Source organism: Tasmannia lanceolata, unplaced genomic scaffold (genome assembly GCF_043159265.1).
Source record: "Tasmannia lanceolata isolate RefF3 unplaced genomic scaffold, GAP_Taslan_0.1 ptg000036l, whole genome shotgun sequence".
Classification (NCBI taxonomy): domain Eukaryota; kingdom Viridiplantae; phylum Streptophyta; class Magnoliopsida; order Canellales; family Winteraceae; genus Tasmannia; species Tasmannia lanceolata.
This window is the reverse complement of record NW_027518713.1, coordinates 3,024,646-3,040,410: the sequence shown is the minus strand read 5'-3', so window position 1 is coordinate 3,040,410 and position 15,765 is coordinate 3,024,646. Positions and strand designations below refer to the sequence as shown.

The following is a 15,765-nucleotide window of genomic DNA, read 5'->3' as shown; positions in this document are numbered from 1 at the left end:
ATTCCCATCCAAATGGCATTACCTGATTTTAAAGCTCGTTTTGTACTTATTTCGTGGAAGAATCACAAGAAGTTGTAAACTAGAAAGTTATAGCCCTTCTCGAGACGTTTCCAACAAGTACAAATATGATTTTTTTGGACTAGTGGTTAAAACGTTATAGCCATTTTAATGATCTGATCATATTAGCCGTTTCTCTTTCTCATCTTTTATGAAGTCCAACCAATTTCAAAGAATAATTCAAAATTTGTAATGATGGGCCCACACCATGTGATGCATATGGTAGGTCCTACACACATGGCCTAACCTCATTCACCCCTTGGAAAAATTATTTTTGCCCAAATAACCTCGTTTGATCAACAAATATAAAAAAGTGACCAAAATGCCCTCAAACCGGAATACCCCTTTAAGGGTGAAGTTAAAAATAGCAAGTATGCGAGGGGAATTTTCAAAAATAGAAAGTATGAAGGATAACGTCAATCAAGACCATTCGGGCTAGCTTGAAAATACCCAAAATACCCCCAGGATACAAAATTTCCAAAAGAGATAGAAATCCTGAGAGATTCTAAAAATAGCAGGTTTTCACACTCGATTGGAAACATAAGATACCATCAACTAGAGACTAATGGAACCTCCTAGAGACCTTCGGAATGGTGAATCAACACTAAAATACCTAGAACGAGGTGAAATTCACCATAAAATGCAAAAATGCCTAACCTAATGTAGATGACTGACACAGACCAAACAAACCTTTCGCTTTTTTAAAGCGTAGCAAAATCGGGGTGTCTGCAAGTATCACCCCGAAAATGTGGGCCCCCTATGGTTTGTGAGCTCTGCTCAGATAAGCTTATCCGTGCAGTTGCTCACAAACCATTTCCTCTCTCTCTCTCTCTCTCTCTATATATATATATATATATATATATATATGTATGAGGAAAGTGAAGCTACACCGCCGGCTTAAAATACAATGGGCCCACATTGTTTTGGTGATCCAAACCATTCATTTGATAGGCCCTCACATTGATAGGGTGTGCCCAAAAAATCAGCTAAGTAGGATCATCCCAACCCTTCAAACTGTGGAGGCAAAAATGGACAGATTTGTGAAGGTTTTTACACGTTCATTTTTTCCTCCACAAATCGTAGGGTTAGGATGATCCTATGGAGCTGATTTTTGGGGCAGAACTTATATATGTGAGGGCCCATGAAATGAATGGTTTGCATCACCCAAACAATGTGGGCCCATTGTATTTTAAGCCGGCGGTGTATCTTCACTTTCCTCTCTCTCTCTCTCTCTCTCTATATATATATATATATATATATATATATATGTGTGTGTGCGTGTGTGTGTGTGTGTGAGGAAATGGTTTGTAAGCATCTACACAGATAAGCTTATGGTTTGTTAGCACACCCTATCTATGTGAGGGCCTATCAAATGAATGGTTTGGATCACCCAAACACTGTGAGCCCACTATATTTTAAGCCGAAAGAGTAGCTCAGTTAGCTACTCGATTGAGTAGCTACACTTTCCTCATATATATATATATATATATATATATATATATATATAGAGAGAGAGAGAGAGAGAGAGAGAGTAAAGGGCTCCTGCCCTCGAGCGCAGATAAGCTTATTTGCGCTCGAGCACAGAAACATGGGTGGGCCACATTGGGGGGGATCCAAAGCATTCATTTGATGGGCCCTTTTCATGGTGTCCACAAAAAATCAGCTCCATTGGATCACCATAGGGTGTCCATTTGTGGGGTGAAAAATGGGCAGATTTGTGGACAAACAGTATCTGTCCATTTTCTCCCCCACAAATGGACACCCTAAGAGGGTCCAATGGAGCTGATTTTTGGTACACCCCCCATCCATGATGAGGCCTGTCAAATGAGTGCTTAGGATCACCCCCCCCCCCAATGTGGCCCCACCCCTGTTTCCAGCACTCGAGCTCAGATAAGCTATCTGCGCTCGAGTGCAGGAACCCTTGTCATTTATATATATATAAATATATATATATAGAAAACTGTTGGTGAGCTTAAGCGCACCATTTTTTGGTACACTTAAGTTGTTATAACGCCTCCCATTGGTGTGCTTAAGCGGGACTCAGCGAGACCCAAACATTTAAACAAATGGCAGGCGTTATAACAACTTAAGCGCACCAAAAAACACCAACAGTTTTCTCATATATATATATATATATATATAGAGAGAGAGAGAGAGAGAAGAAGAATGGAAACTAATGGAATTATTTCAATTCTCCCAAAAATCTGTGGGAATTACATATCACTTTTTTTGACTTTTTTTAACAAAGGCACCCATTCAACCCACATATTTACAATCCTACCGCCTCCTTTATGCTTTCTAACAAAGGCACCCATTAAAGCAACTTAATTTCAATCCTACCCCCTCCTTTATGCTTTTTAACAAAGGCACCCATGAAAGCCACATAATTTCAATCTTACCCCCCTCCTTTATGCTTTTATAATAAAAAATCTATAGAGTGATCTTAACCATCCGATATAAGAGGAACAACATATTATGGAAACCTCTATCGATTGGACGGCTAGGATCAGCGTATGGAAATGATTTCTGGGGCACAACCTGTGGATGTTGTGTTCCAACACATGGACGGTTTGGATCAACTTGTGATGTGGTCCGTACAGTTCTTGGGCCGGGTACGGGTCCAAGATTCGTGACCCGTAAATTTCCTCTGGTCATTTTGACCTGGCCCTGTCACCCGGACCCTTACGGGTCGGGTCAAACCCTCCAATACTTTTCAAAATCTTTTTGATGGGCCGAGAAATTAATTTCTTCAAATCTTTGCATTGATCTATCCCCCATAGTTGGTAGGCCCAAAAAATAATTTCTTCAAATCTTTGAACGAGGTAGGCCCCACCTTTATTTTCCAAAGTGCATTGTACGCACCGCCCCATGATCCAAACCCTCCATTTGATAATCATAGCCCTCCGATCTAAAGAAAAACTGCATAATATGGAAACCTCTATAGATTGGAGAGTTGTGATCATCCAATGGAAATGATTTTTGGGGCACGACCTATTTACATTCTGGCCCATCAAATGAATGGTTTCGATCATCCTATGGTGTGGGTCGTGCATTAAGATTAAGGCCAAATTGTAGGCCCCACCCAGATTTTTCAAATTAAGTTTGCGGTCAACGCCATAGGATGATCCAAGCCGTCCATTTGATGGGCCGCGACACAAATAGGTTGTGCCCCCAAAATCATTTCGATGGGATGATCGCAACCCTCCGATCTATATGGTTTTTCCGTAATATGCAGTTTCTCTATTGTTTATCATGAGAATCTAAATATAATGTTTTCCCACTCCCCGTGCATCGCACGGGGTATCCCACTAGTATATATAGTGGGAAACTAAGGGAAACTAAGGGAATTATTTGAATTTCTCCAAAAATCTGTGAGAATTACACATCACTTTTTTTTACTTTTTTTAACAAAGGCACCCATTCAACCCAGATATTTTCAATCCTACCCCTCCTTTATGCTTTTTAACAAAGGCACCCACTAAAGCCACATAATTTCAATCCTACCCAGTTTCGGAATTATTTGAAAAAGCAAATCATTATTTGCTAGCCACCTTCTCCAAAGACTACGTCTCGCTCATCCTTTGAAATTGTATGTGTTCAGAGATTTGTCTTATTAGACGTGGTGAAAACCGCACTGAAATACTATTTCTTGAAAGGTGGCTAGCAATAATAAGTACCGAAAGAAGCTAGCAATAATAATCATTAGGTACTAAAGTTTTGAGGAACATTACTAGCAAAGTGCTTGAAAGTCGCAAAATTACGGGAAAAAGTACCAAAATGGGTACCTGTATATGATAATTATGGAAATAACTACAAAGAAGAGGTATTGAAATGACAATTACGAAAAAACTACTTTGCCTTATAAATTGTTTGAGGATATTACGAATTCATGACACCTTTAAAAATATTTACGAATTCTGGGCACCTTAAGAGGAACAACATATTATGAAAACCTCTATAGATTGGAGGGCTAGGGTCAGCCTATGGAAATGATTTTACGGGCACAACCTATTGATGTTGTGTTCCATCACATGGACGGTTTCGATCAACCTATGATGTGGTCTGTACATTTCTTTGTCGGCCCGGGCATCGTACGGGTTTTTTTACTAGCTTTTATATATATATATATATATATATATATATATATATATATATATATATGAGAAAAGGGTTTCTACACACAAGTGTAGATAAGTTATCTACACACTAGCTTAAAATACAGTGGAAGGCATATTGTTTGGGTGATCCAAACCATTCATTTGATTGGCTCTCACATAGATAGGGTGTCTGCAAAAAATCAGCTCCATGATCATCCCAACCCTACGATTTGTGGAGGTAAAATGGACGTGTATAAACCTTCACAAATCTGTCATTTGATATATAACTATAATTTTTTCAACTAAATTTTTGTTCTTGTTAAAAACTCCTACAAGTCACTATTCGAGTCGAGTCACGGGCTGACAACTATGCATACTGATACAAATGTCCTAATTGATCAGAGTCAATACAGCTACATTTGATCACCCCAGCCTCTCGCACATTTTACCCTGCAACAGGCTTGCACCTTCAACTCCTTGAAACTCAATTTTAATGGAAGCTCGTTCAGAAATCTGGGCCTGTCCATATTTGAAGGCAATAGCTCGTGCTGAAAATCGAATTACAAAGATGCTAAAACACATCGATGATTTACAGGAACTATCATGTCAGGCTTCAGTAAGAACTTCAAATTAAAGAATATGGAGAGATTTTAGGTTCTTCAAAAAGGTCTCTCCTATAAGGGAACCATACTTTACAAATACAGCAGGGTAGCCTATGGGAGCTTCAACCCAAGCTTCAAATCCTTGTCGTTTATAGCCAAAATCAGTTGTTGGTTTACCAAATAATTTTCCTGTCCAAATATGTTTCCAAGAACATCCTCCTGTCAATGGGAAATAGGCCTTAACTTCCTTCTTACCTTTATCTAGGACAGGCACCACTAGGATCTCTGTACCAACCAAGAACTGCTGAAACGTTAAGCTGTGGACATGCTCATCATCTGGAAAGTGGAGAAACAGATGCCGACAAATGGGCAGGCCTTTCTGAGAAGCTTCCTGCATTCCAAGAGTGCAAAAAAAAAAAACATAATAAGGCCGTGGTGGGAAACATCATTTGCATCTGAAACTTAGATATAGCTTTTGGAGGAAAAACATAAATAAGTACCTTCACAAGTTGGATTCTGTAGAACTCCCAGGCCTGGTATACCTTCGCAAAGCGGGAAAAATGCGATAAGGTACGGTTGTTTGAATAGAACTGGAAGTTCGATGATGGATTGTTTCCCTGTGCCCACGAATTGACAGCAGTAGCGCATATCAGCAGGGAACAATTTCTGAAACTGATGGGTCAGAGCATGGTAATTGGCCTCTCTAGCATCAATTTTAAGTTTTAAATGGAAATTATGATAGTACTATCTGGCAGTAGGCATCAAAGTCATGTAGTTCATAAAATGCATTTGACATGTGTATCGTAAATCTTAACTAGGAGTGATTATTATTACTTGTTGAACCCCGTGAATCATGTGAAATTAGGGTACTCCAAATTCGGATGTCAAAGAGTATGATAAAACGTTCTTGATGGAAAAAAATGTTAGTGAAAGAACACCCAGTGTCATAAAATCACGGGTCATTGTAGATAATGTTTTTCATTCATTATGCTCCCAGCTAAATCTAGTTCAGGTAGTATTGATTAAGGCAACGCCTAATCTCTGATGCCACGGGTTTTATGGATGGCCCATTGTTTTCATGGATTGAATTTGGATCTTATTGCTAAATCTCCAAAAATGCAACTTCTTTTGTTCTAAGAAGTAAAAGGAAGTCTATGAGAGTGAAATAAACATAAGGAGAAACTGGGTATGGACAAAAGCATACCAATAATATATGATGGCACTTGTAACATAATTATAAAAACATTGATTTGATGATAACTCATTCAAACAGGTTCCAAGATTATGAGGAACACCATTACCAATCCACCCTATTATCCCAAAGCTGAGAATGAAGTCATAATAAATAAGCCTAATGATGAGGCAGGTTTAACTTACTTCATGAGTCCGGTAAACTGTGTTGAATGCATTTAGCTCCATCCAACGGAGGAGTAGCTCTTCACCTCTGTGATACCTAATGAAGGGTATGTTCACCGAACAGTAGCCCCCAATGTCACTATGATTAAATGCATACCCAGAGAGCCCACTACTGAGCAAGCCTCCAACCGCACTCTTTATCCCATCATTCTTTTGCCAACTTACCATCTGGTCACCTTCCCAAAACAATGTCACCCATTTAGGGCTGTCCCTGAACCCAGCCCTCATAAAGAAAACCAACTCTTCTTCAGAATCTCCCCCCTCTGCATGATGTGTTGATCTCCACTCATCAACAAACTCTCTGTTTACTTTAGCCCATAGTTCAGGGTACCTATTGTGAGCAGAAACTGGATCTTCGCCTAACCAGCAAAGAGTCCCCTCTAGTTAGTTCCTTTACTGAAGCTTGGGGTTAAATTATTCATTAATCCAAAAAAGGAAGAGCTATAATTGTATACCTGAAAAAAGGGTGGCATCTAATGGTAGCCCTTCGCTGAAATCCGCCATCCAACCCCTTATGCCACTATCGACCATTTCACGTAAGATCTGTTTGAACCAACTGCTAGCAGAAGGGTGTGTGAAGTCCAACATTCCCACATCAAAACTTGTATTTGGTATCATGTATGTTTTTCCACTTCTGTCTTTCACTAAGATGCCTAGCTTGTTTGCCTCCTCAAAGCGGTTCCTTTTCTTGTTCGTCATGTCACCCGTCTGCAATTAAGTGCAACAGTGATTTATTTCTTTTGTTTCTGAATGGTACAATGGTGAAAATGCTGGCAAGAAGATTTTAATTTAGTGTAAATTATCATCTACTGCATGGTTTCTTTCTTTTGTTCTTCTTTACACTATGGAATTCATTTTTTCTAATTCAATATCTTCCCATCGACATCAATGAAGCAGAACAAAATCATATATACCGGAACGAGGCAGGGATTGCAGTAAGCCATCATTCTGATGCCATGAGCTTGAAGGTCTTCTACTAACTGTGGCCATCCTGGATATTCAGCTGTGTCCACTTCCCAATTCCACCAAAGTTGTGAGCCAATTATTGTTTTCCTCTGCCCCACCCAATCCTACACAACCATAACCAGATTTTGACATTGAGACACATGCACTTACAAAGACTATATTTAAATACACACATAAGATTGCTTGAATCTCAGTTTATGTACAATTACGATAAGTCACCTGTAACCAGAATGCAGAAATAGGCACATCATAGTTCTTTAATTGGTCCCAAATGTGCCGGACAACATCTGTGCCACCTTGCATTCCAACAACAGCGCCAGATATTATCCACTTTGGGAGCTCTTTGGGTCTCCCAATCGCTTCAGTGTACTGTTCAAGTAGCTCTACTGGAGAATTCCCATGCAATATCCTACCTTCAGCGGAGTCACTGTATAACTGCAAGCAATAATCAACACCAGCAGATGTGAAATTGTGAGGATTTTATGAAATTGACCATCACGGGCCCTTTGCTAGCATGACTAAGGTAATATGCAGCATGCAAACTGTACAGTAAGAAGAAAGAATGGAGTTGAAGGAAACCATGTCAAAAGCACCCTGAAAACGAAGTCATTAAGGCCCACTACCTTGTTTGTGGATGAAATTAGCGGATGCAATTTCCACTTTTTGTTCCATAAAGATAAGCATAATATCATAAATAGATAAAATTTACAGTAATAGCATCACTGTAGCAAGTTATCAGTTGCAACAAAAGCAATAGCACTGGTAGGGTTATCACAACGCAGTACTTGTGTTGAATCTAGCCCTCCTTTTGGTTTCTAATAAGTAGCTCACCGGATAGGATCACTATTCTGCACCTATAAGATAAAAGAAAAGAAATTTGAGTTGCACCCAAGAAGAAAAACTGAGACCAGTGAAAGAGGGAGAGGTGGAAGAAGGGATACACCAAGGGTTGGGCAATTTTCTGCTATCAAGTACCAACATGTGAAACAACTTGCCTTTCCATTTAAGAAATTTGCTCTTATTTTTCTCTCTTTCTCCCTCATTCAAAAAATTTTTCTTTCTCCAAGAACAACCACCATGACAAAAAGGGGGCAAAATCTCAAATTATCAATGGAGTACTTTTCTTTTTCCTCTCCTTTTTCTTATAGGAGAAAACTCACCCACCGAAGAATTGGGCAGAAGCAGTACATCTATCTTGGGAGTTACGCCAAATCCTCAAGACCTCTGGACTTCTAGCAGATCCAATGCCACTTTCCATTTCATATCTCCTCAATTATCGGATATTTGATTTCTCAGATCATTATCATCTATCTTGCTTTGTCAAAAAAAAATAAGAAGTTTAGCTTGATCATGACACTCTTGGCTTGATTCAAAAGTCTTTCACAGCTTTCTAGATTCACAACAACAAGTATCACTCCAGCAATTTTAGTTACCACAGCAAATAAAATCTTTTGCATGTAATGAAGCAATAAATAAATAAATAAAATTAGCAAGAGTGTGGTCAATCTAGGCCCCGCCAAGGGTATGCACCTTTGGTGGTGAGCTTTACTCGAAAGGATTCAGACGGTGGACTTTCTGCGAAAAAGGGGGGTTCTCATCATTGACCACTGTGCTTTATGTATAGCGGCGGAAGAATCGGTGGACCACTTATGCATTGCAAAGTTTCTAGAGAGATTTGGATCAAACATCTGAGTAGACCTGACATCGAATGGGTTTTCCTCGCTAAACTTATTGATCTTCAGGGATGGGGCACCGTCTCATGGAAGAAAAAAGGGTAAATCCTATAGAATGTGTCTTTTCTAGCAATGATATGGGTGATTCAGAAAGAAAGAAACACAAGGATTTTCAAAGGGATCTCAAAAGGTTCAGCATACCTTTTCGCCAAATTCATCGCTTTGTCGATCGCATGTGTGAAGTCAAATTTGTATCCACCTTCGACTAATAGGAAGGGTAGAGAGAAGTGTGTAGTAGTATGGAGTCTAGGCAACAACTAGTGCAGGAATGGATGGCCCCAGCGCCGAGTTTCACGAGATTCAATTTTGAAGGCTCTTGTTTGGGGAATTATGGCCCCGACGGAGTAGGAGTGATCCTGAAAAATGAGTTTGAGGAGGTGATTTGGTCCTTTGCGGGCCCCATTGGTGTGGCGGACGCAACAATAGCAGAGGTGCGTGCAGCTCACCAAGGGATGAAATTGTTGATTAGAGATGGCCTGGATTAGGTGGTGGTCGAAGGGGATTCCTTGAATGTCATACGTTGGCTTAATGGCTCTCAACCCACACACCCCCCCCCCCCCCCCTCTCCTGGAGGTTTGATAGGTTGCTTGATGAGATCTTTGATTGGAATGGATTACTCTCTATGGTGTTAGCATATGCGTCTCTCTGCCAATAAGGAGGCAGATAGTCTTGCTAGAGACGATGTCTTTAAGGAATCCTTGGCTTTGCTTGACACTCTCCCTCGATGAGAGACTGCCGTTTTTTGTTGTCACTAGCAATGCTTTACGTTGTTTACTTTCCCTTTGTCGTCCTGGTCTTTTCTTTTTCAATAAACTCTTGGCTACCATTCCAAATAAAAAACCAATTCCCAGAGAGAAAATTGCATCATAAAAAATATATCATCGTAGAGGAAGTCCATAATAAAAGCCCAAGAGGAGGAAACACTCCAAGACATAATAAAAGCCCAAGAGGAGGAAACACTCCAAATCAGGCTACCCTTCTTTGCCACGGTTTTCCATTGAATGCTGTTACTAATATAGAATGTTACATTAGTTTCTGCACCCATATAAAACCCTTCCAAGTAATTTGTTCTCTATAAGCAATTAACAGTCTGATGACACATTTGATGTCCATATCATTCATCCCACGAAAAATTTTCTTGATTAAATGCGAGGTAAAATATGAGGTCATCCATGTTGTATTGAAAGATCAGACCGCGGCAGCAAAATGGAATAGTATATGAAAGTATGATTCAAAGACCTTCATTGATTGTGCAACTAGAAGAAACACTAGAGTAATCAAACTAATGCTCTCTTCTAACATCTAACTATTACCTAATCTTAAATCATCTCTTCTACAGAAAAAAATGGACACGAAAAGATCAAAAGGAAGCCAGAAATAATGACGCAGTTGCTATAATGGATTACCTGAATCTGTACTCTATCAGGTTTTGTTAGATCGAAAACAGAATAGCTGTATCCTTCAAGATAAAGAGACCTCATCTTTGATGTCATATAGAATGGAGAAGGAGCATACGTTGTACTTTGATCACCCCCAGACCTGCAAAATTCTTTTCAAATTACAGAAGTTTTCCATGTGCTATGACCAGAATCAGCAATGGCTAGATAAACAAATTAAAATTCATGAAATTAAGCTGTTGGATTAATTTACCTGTAACTAACCAAATTAGCTACTAAAGTAACAGGTTGATCTCCCCTTCCAATACCTTGCTCTTGCACAAATATGGGTACCCTTCTCCCTTTAAATTCCATATGAGAAAACTGCTCTCCAAATCCATAAAACCTCTCATCTTCGTCGCTCGAATACGTGATAAACACCCTATTGAACTTCGAAAATTCTGTAATCTTCTCCTCTCCATCCTCCTCCAATGATAATTGGGAAAAGCCTCGACGCTTTGAGAGCCAATCAGGACGCTGCCACCAAGACCAACCCATTTTCCGCCTTAGAGTACTGTGGAAAGTTCTAAGAGCTCTTGGAAAAGCTGGTTTCAATTGTAGGTTGGGTTTTCCAAACTTGAGTTGAAACCCAACTTGACTATTGTTTTTCTGATCCAGCAAAACCCAATATCTTGCAGCAATGGAAAGTCTCCCTAGCCTCCCATATTTAAATTTCTTTATCTCTAGATCTACATTTCCATCTATGGTTTTTTTAAGCTTCCTCCTACTGAAAACCCAACCAGTTATCAGCAAAACAGGGATCTTGGCATCCTTAATTTGCTCTGAAAATATAGTTTTCTCCTCCTCAAATAAGAAATCATTATGTAGCATTCTTATTTCCTCAATGGATTGATTCTTACACATGAAATGAATAGCTTTATCTTTTACAACAAAAGAGCCTCTGCTTTCCTCAAACTCAGTTTCTACAAATGCTGCAGAAACAAAAGCTTGTCCTGGGATTGTAGACCAGATGGTTCTATAGGGTGGAGATTGGTGGGAAATGGAAAGACACCCACCATTTTTAGAGGTCCAATCAAGCTGGAAATCCTTCCCAATTTGGAAAGTCTGTTGTTCAGGGAGTGTTCGAAAATTGGGGAAAAGGTTTCCATGGACAAAAGGGAGGGATTTTGGGTTAGGAGGGAATGGATTGTTGATGTGTTGGTGATGTTTCTTAGAAACTTTGAGAGATGGCATGTTTTGGTTGGAGAAATGCATGGCCCATTGAATCTCACAGCTAGCCATTTGATTAAAAGATGTTGGATTTTTCTTAGAACTTTGTGGAAAACTTTTACACGATCACGTTGAAAAGGGGTGCGTTTACTGTTTCCTTCTTTGAATATCACACAAGACTATTATTTTTGGAGTTTTTGAACTGTTCTGTTCTTTTGGTGCAATGCACCTAGTCATGATTTGTAGCACTGGTCATTGCACAGCTTGCATCTACCCATTCTTCTGAAATTTTAAAGATCCATGCATCTTGCCATACTTGACGAACCCTTTCATTTTAAATGGTGTTCATACGGAGGACATAGCATCTTGGCTCATGCTATGCATGAGTGTAAAATAATAGGCCCCACCCTACCAAAGTATGAAGAAAAATGGTGGGTCCCACTCATGCACGAATTTTAGTAGACTTGGTGGGACCCACCTGTCAAAACATGATTTGTGGAGTTTTTGAACTGTTCTGTTCTTTTGGTGCAATGCACCGAGTCATGGTTTGTAGCACTGGTCATTGCACAGCTTGCATCTACCCATTCTTCTGAAATTTTAAAGATCCATGCATCTTGCCATCCTTGACGAACCCTTTCATTTTAAATGGTGTTCATACGGAGGACATAGCATCTTGGCTCATGCCATGCATCGGTGTAAAATAATGGGCCCCACCCTACCAAAGTATGAAGAAAAATGGTGGGTCCCACTCATGCACGAATTTTAGTAGAGTTGGTGGGACCCACCTGTCAAAACATGAGGTGTAAAATGGTGGGCCACACCCTTATGCATGGGTTGGATGGAGCTTGTGGGACCCACGCCATCAAAATATGAAGAAAAATGGTTGGGTCTCACACATGCATGGTGATGGCGGTCCAAAAAAGGTCCTCCAATCGCGCCTCAACACGTGGCAGAACCAGAAGGCACCATCTAGACAGGGTCATTGAAGTAATTGCCACTCAAAGGGTAAGAAGCGTAGTTGTAACTCCACCCAATCAAAAGCTGGCAATAGCCCAAGGGTAAGGGAGCAAAACAAAGCCAATATCCAACCAGAGATTGACACCTGGCAAGGGAGGGGTAAAACAGTAAAGCTCTGTTTAACCCTCCACTATAATTAGCTGGTGAAAATCCCAAGGAAAGGGTCCGAATCTCGAGAATTCACTGTTCATGGTCTCAGTTCAGTTTAATATTTGTGCCCATTATTGACTTGAGTGTTGAAGGGCCTATCCGGAGCTACGACTCCGGGTTGGTCTTCTGACAGTGCTCTACGTGTGCAGGACTAGCAATACCCCTTAACCGTTTTGAGCCATTCGATCAGTTCACCGCCACCGCCTCCTTCGGACTATCTTATCTGGTTACCAATTTTTGACCGTAACAGATTTGGCCCCATCCGTAGGACCCGACAAAAATCCATCCCATACCAAAAAGAAACATGGTAGGAAGGAGAGGCGGCCGGGCCGGATCAAACCACGCCACACATCATGCTCCGAGGAGAAACACTAGAGTTCCTCGATTAACCTCTCAAGTAGTGATCCTCACAAGGGTAGAGGAGCGATTCTCACCACAACCAACTGCGCACATCCAGGACGCAGCACCAACCACTACCCAATACCAGGCCTTGATCCAACAAATGGTCACTCTAACGGAACAGTACAGGACCTTAGTTCAAAACCTCCCGGGCCGAGAACTCCCAGCAGTGGCGTCTGGTCAAAGAGGAGCTTCAACCCATCAACACACTCCAACAAACAATGAACAGCCTGGGTCACCTAACAGACGTGACCCCAGCCCGGCTAGGATGCCGTCACGGCACAATGAGATTCCCCCCGGCATCCACCCGCCACCACCATATGCAGAGCCAATCCAGGTCTGCCCACAGACACCGGTCTCGACGAGGCCCTCCCGGCCAGACAAGGCACCACCGCCACAGACGCAGCCCCGAAGCGCGTCACCATAGCAAGAAAGCACGGACAGCCAGTCAGACTCAATTTCAAGCCCAGCAATGGGCGCGATACCCAGAAAAAGTGTCGGAGCTGAGGAGAAGCAAGATCAGGTTCAGAAGAAGTTTGATGAGCTCGATCACCGCATTGAAGAGCTGGCTAGGGGCTGCAACGCCCCCGGATCATTGCCTTTCACTAGCACGGCCCCGTTCACAGACAAGGTCCTGAACGCCCCTACTCCTCGAGGGTTTAAGATGCCTCCAGTCCCCCAATACGACGGAACCACAGACCCAGTCGATCACGTAGAAACGCTCAAAAATTGATGCTGTTACATGAAGTGTCTGATGGCTTCTTGTGCCGAGCTTTCCCCACCACTCTGGTAGGCACAGCGAGGGATTGGTATACCCGTCTGAAACCGTCCTCGATCGGGAGACAATCTCATCAGACACTTTATGAGCAGCAGATGGCCTCGCAAGACGGCTGCGTCCCTCATGGCGTTAAAACAGGAAGGTGGAGAGACTCTGAAAGCCTTCGTAATTAGGTTCAACAGGGAAGCGCTTCAAGTAGCCAACCTAGACCCATCAGCAGCGGTCAACGCGCTGCTCTCCGGAGCCAACTCTGAAGACTTTAGACGCGCAATAGCACGGGAGGGCCCAACCTCGCTGGCCGACCTCATCACGACCATGTAAAGATACATCTCCATTGAGGAGATGGTAGCGGCCCTTCGGCCCGCAAGTGGTCCGAAGCAACAAGAGAAAAGAAAACTTGAGGATGAGAAAAACAATTAGGGGTCCTCCCAGAGACCCCGAAGGGAAGATAAGCAACCAAGAAGAGAAACGAGTCCCTGGAGTAGTGAGGAAGAATATTCCCCGTTGAACGCCAGCCAAGGTCACATCCCAGCAACCATTCGCGATGAAAAATTTCTGAGATGGCCGAAAAAAATGCTAACTAAGGCAAACAAAAGAGACAAGTCTAAGTAGTGTCGATTCCACAGAGATCACGGCCATGATACTAACGAATGCAGGCACCTCAAAGAGGAGATTGAGCTCCTCTTCAACAGAGGGTATCTTCGAAGATTTGTAAAAGAGGACGACCACAAGCAAAAGCAGTCCCGGGCACGAGATGCTCCGGACAAAAGTAGTCCAAGACAAACTTTAGCGCATAGATCACCAACACCTAAAAGCCCACCAAGGCAAGAGCCTCATCAGCCCATTGCTGGAATCATCGTCACGATACTGGCGGACCTGCCGCTGGGGGAACTTCCTCCTCTGGTCGAAAAGCGTACGCCAGGCAGATCAGCACTGTACACGAATCCAGCAAGAGAGCAAAGGTGGACGATATGATCTCATTCTCAGGCAAAGATCTCGATTGGGTAATTCTCCCCCACGACGACGCATTGGTCATCACCATGAGCTGGGAAGTAAAAAGGATACTAGTAGATAATGGCAGCTTAGCGGACATCCTCTACTACCATGCCTCCAAGGGGATGATGCTCGGAGACGAACGGCTCAGACCATTCGATTCCGACCGGATCGGATTCGCAGGAAATCCTGTTAGGGTGGAAGGATCCATCGAACTGCCAGTCTTGGTGGGAACTGCACCTCACCAAGCCACCGCGATGATCAATTTTTTGGTGGTGAAGGCCACTTCGGCCTACAACGCCATCCTAGGGAGACCAGGACAGAACCTCTTCAGGGCAATTGCCTTCGTATACCATCAGAAGATGAAATTCGTAACACCAAGCGGTGCCAGAGAGATTTGAGGAGATCAAATCGAGTCTAGAGAATGCTACGCAACGACACTAAAAGGGAAAAGAACCACAAAAGAAATGCCCATCAAAATGTTTGACTTGAGACACGAGGCCCAGATGCCCATGAATGAACCAGCTGAAGATCTCATGCAAGTGCCTTTATATTAGCAGGAAGGTGGAAAAACTGTACAGATCGGTTCGTCCCTAACAAACTAGCTCCACGACGAGCTCATAAAATTCCTGAGGAACAATGCGGATGTCTTCACATGGACGCCCGCTGACATGCTTGGAATTGACCCTGAAGTAAGTGTTCATAAACTTTGCGTAGATCCGGCCTGCAAGCCAGTCAAACATATGAGAAGATGTTTTGCTCCAGAAAGACAATCCGCCATCAGAGAAGAAGTGGCAATGCTCCTTGAAGCCGACTTCATTCGGAAAATTGAATATCCAGGGTTGGCCAATGTCGTCATGGTGAAAAAGGCCAGCGGAAAGTGAAGGATCAACATCGACTTCACCGACCTCAACAAGGCCTGCCCAAAAGATAGCTATCCCCTACCGAAGA

At 42.2% G+C, this 15,765-nt stretch overlaps 1 protein-coding gene across 3 annotated transcripts; it reads right to left on the bottom strand.

Annotated features, from left to right (window-relative positions):
* Positions 1–4,410: 4,410 nt before the first annotated feature.
* On the bottom strand, positions 4,411–11,625 carry LOC143859726 (uncharacterized). 3 transcript variants are annotated; one of them, XM_077370376.1, is made up of 8 exons: positions 10,522–11,623; positions 10,278–10,410; positions 7,358–7,573; positions 7,087–7,242; positions 6,628–6,880; positions 6,134–6,531; positions 5,257–5,373; positions 4,411–5,147 (listed from the first exon to the last, which is right to left on the bottom strand). In XM_077370376.1, exons 1-8 carry the CDS (start codon positions 11,547–11,549, stop codon positions 4,785–4,787), a joined length of 2,664 nt encoding a protein of 887 aa, XP_077226491.1. In that variant the 5' UTR covers positions 11,550–11,623; the 3' UTR covers positions 4,411–4,784. The 3 variants fall into 3 exon arrangements, with proteins under 3 accessions (XP_077226491.1, XP_077226492.1, XP_077226493.1); XM_077370377.1 differs by having other exon boundaries at positions 4,958–5,147; positions 5,257–5,428; positions 10,522–11,625; XM_077370378.1 differs by having other exon boundaries at positions 4,958–5,147; positions 5,257–5,422; positions 10,522–11,625.
* Positions 11,626–15,765: the final 4,140 nt, after the last annotated feature.

Bases quoted from the DNA above. Each gene is read 5' to 3' on its own strand.
- LOC143859726 (XM_077370376.1), bottom strand. From the start codon at position 11,549: ATGGCTAGCTGTGAGATTCAATGGGCCATGCATTTCTCCAACCAAAAC. The intron at 7,574-10,277 runs GTAATCCATTAT...TATTGCTTGCAG, and splicing joins CTGATAGAGTACAGATTCAG to TTATACAGTGACTCCGCTGA. The intron at 6,532-6,627 runs GTATACAATTAT...TTTGCTGGTTAG, and splicing joins AGATGCCACCCTTTTTTCAG to GCGAAGATCCAGTTTCTGCT.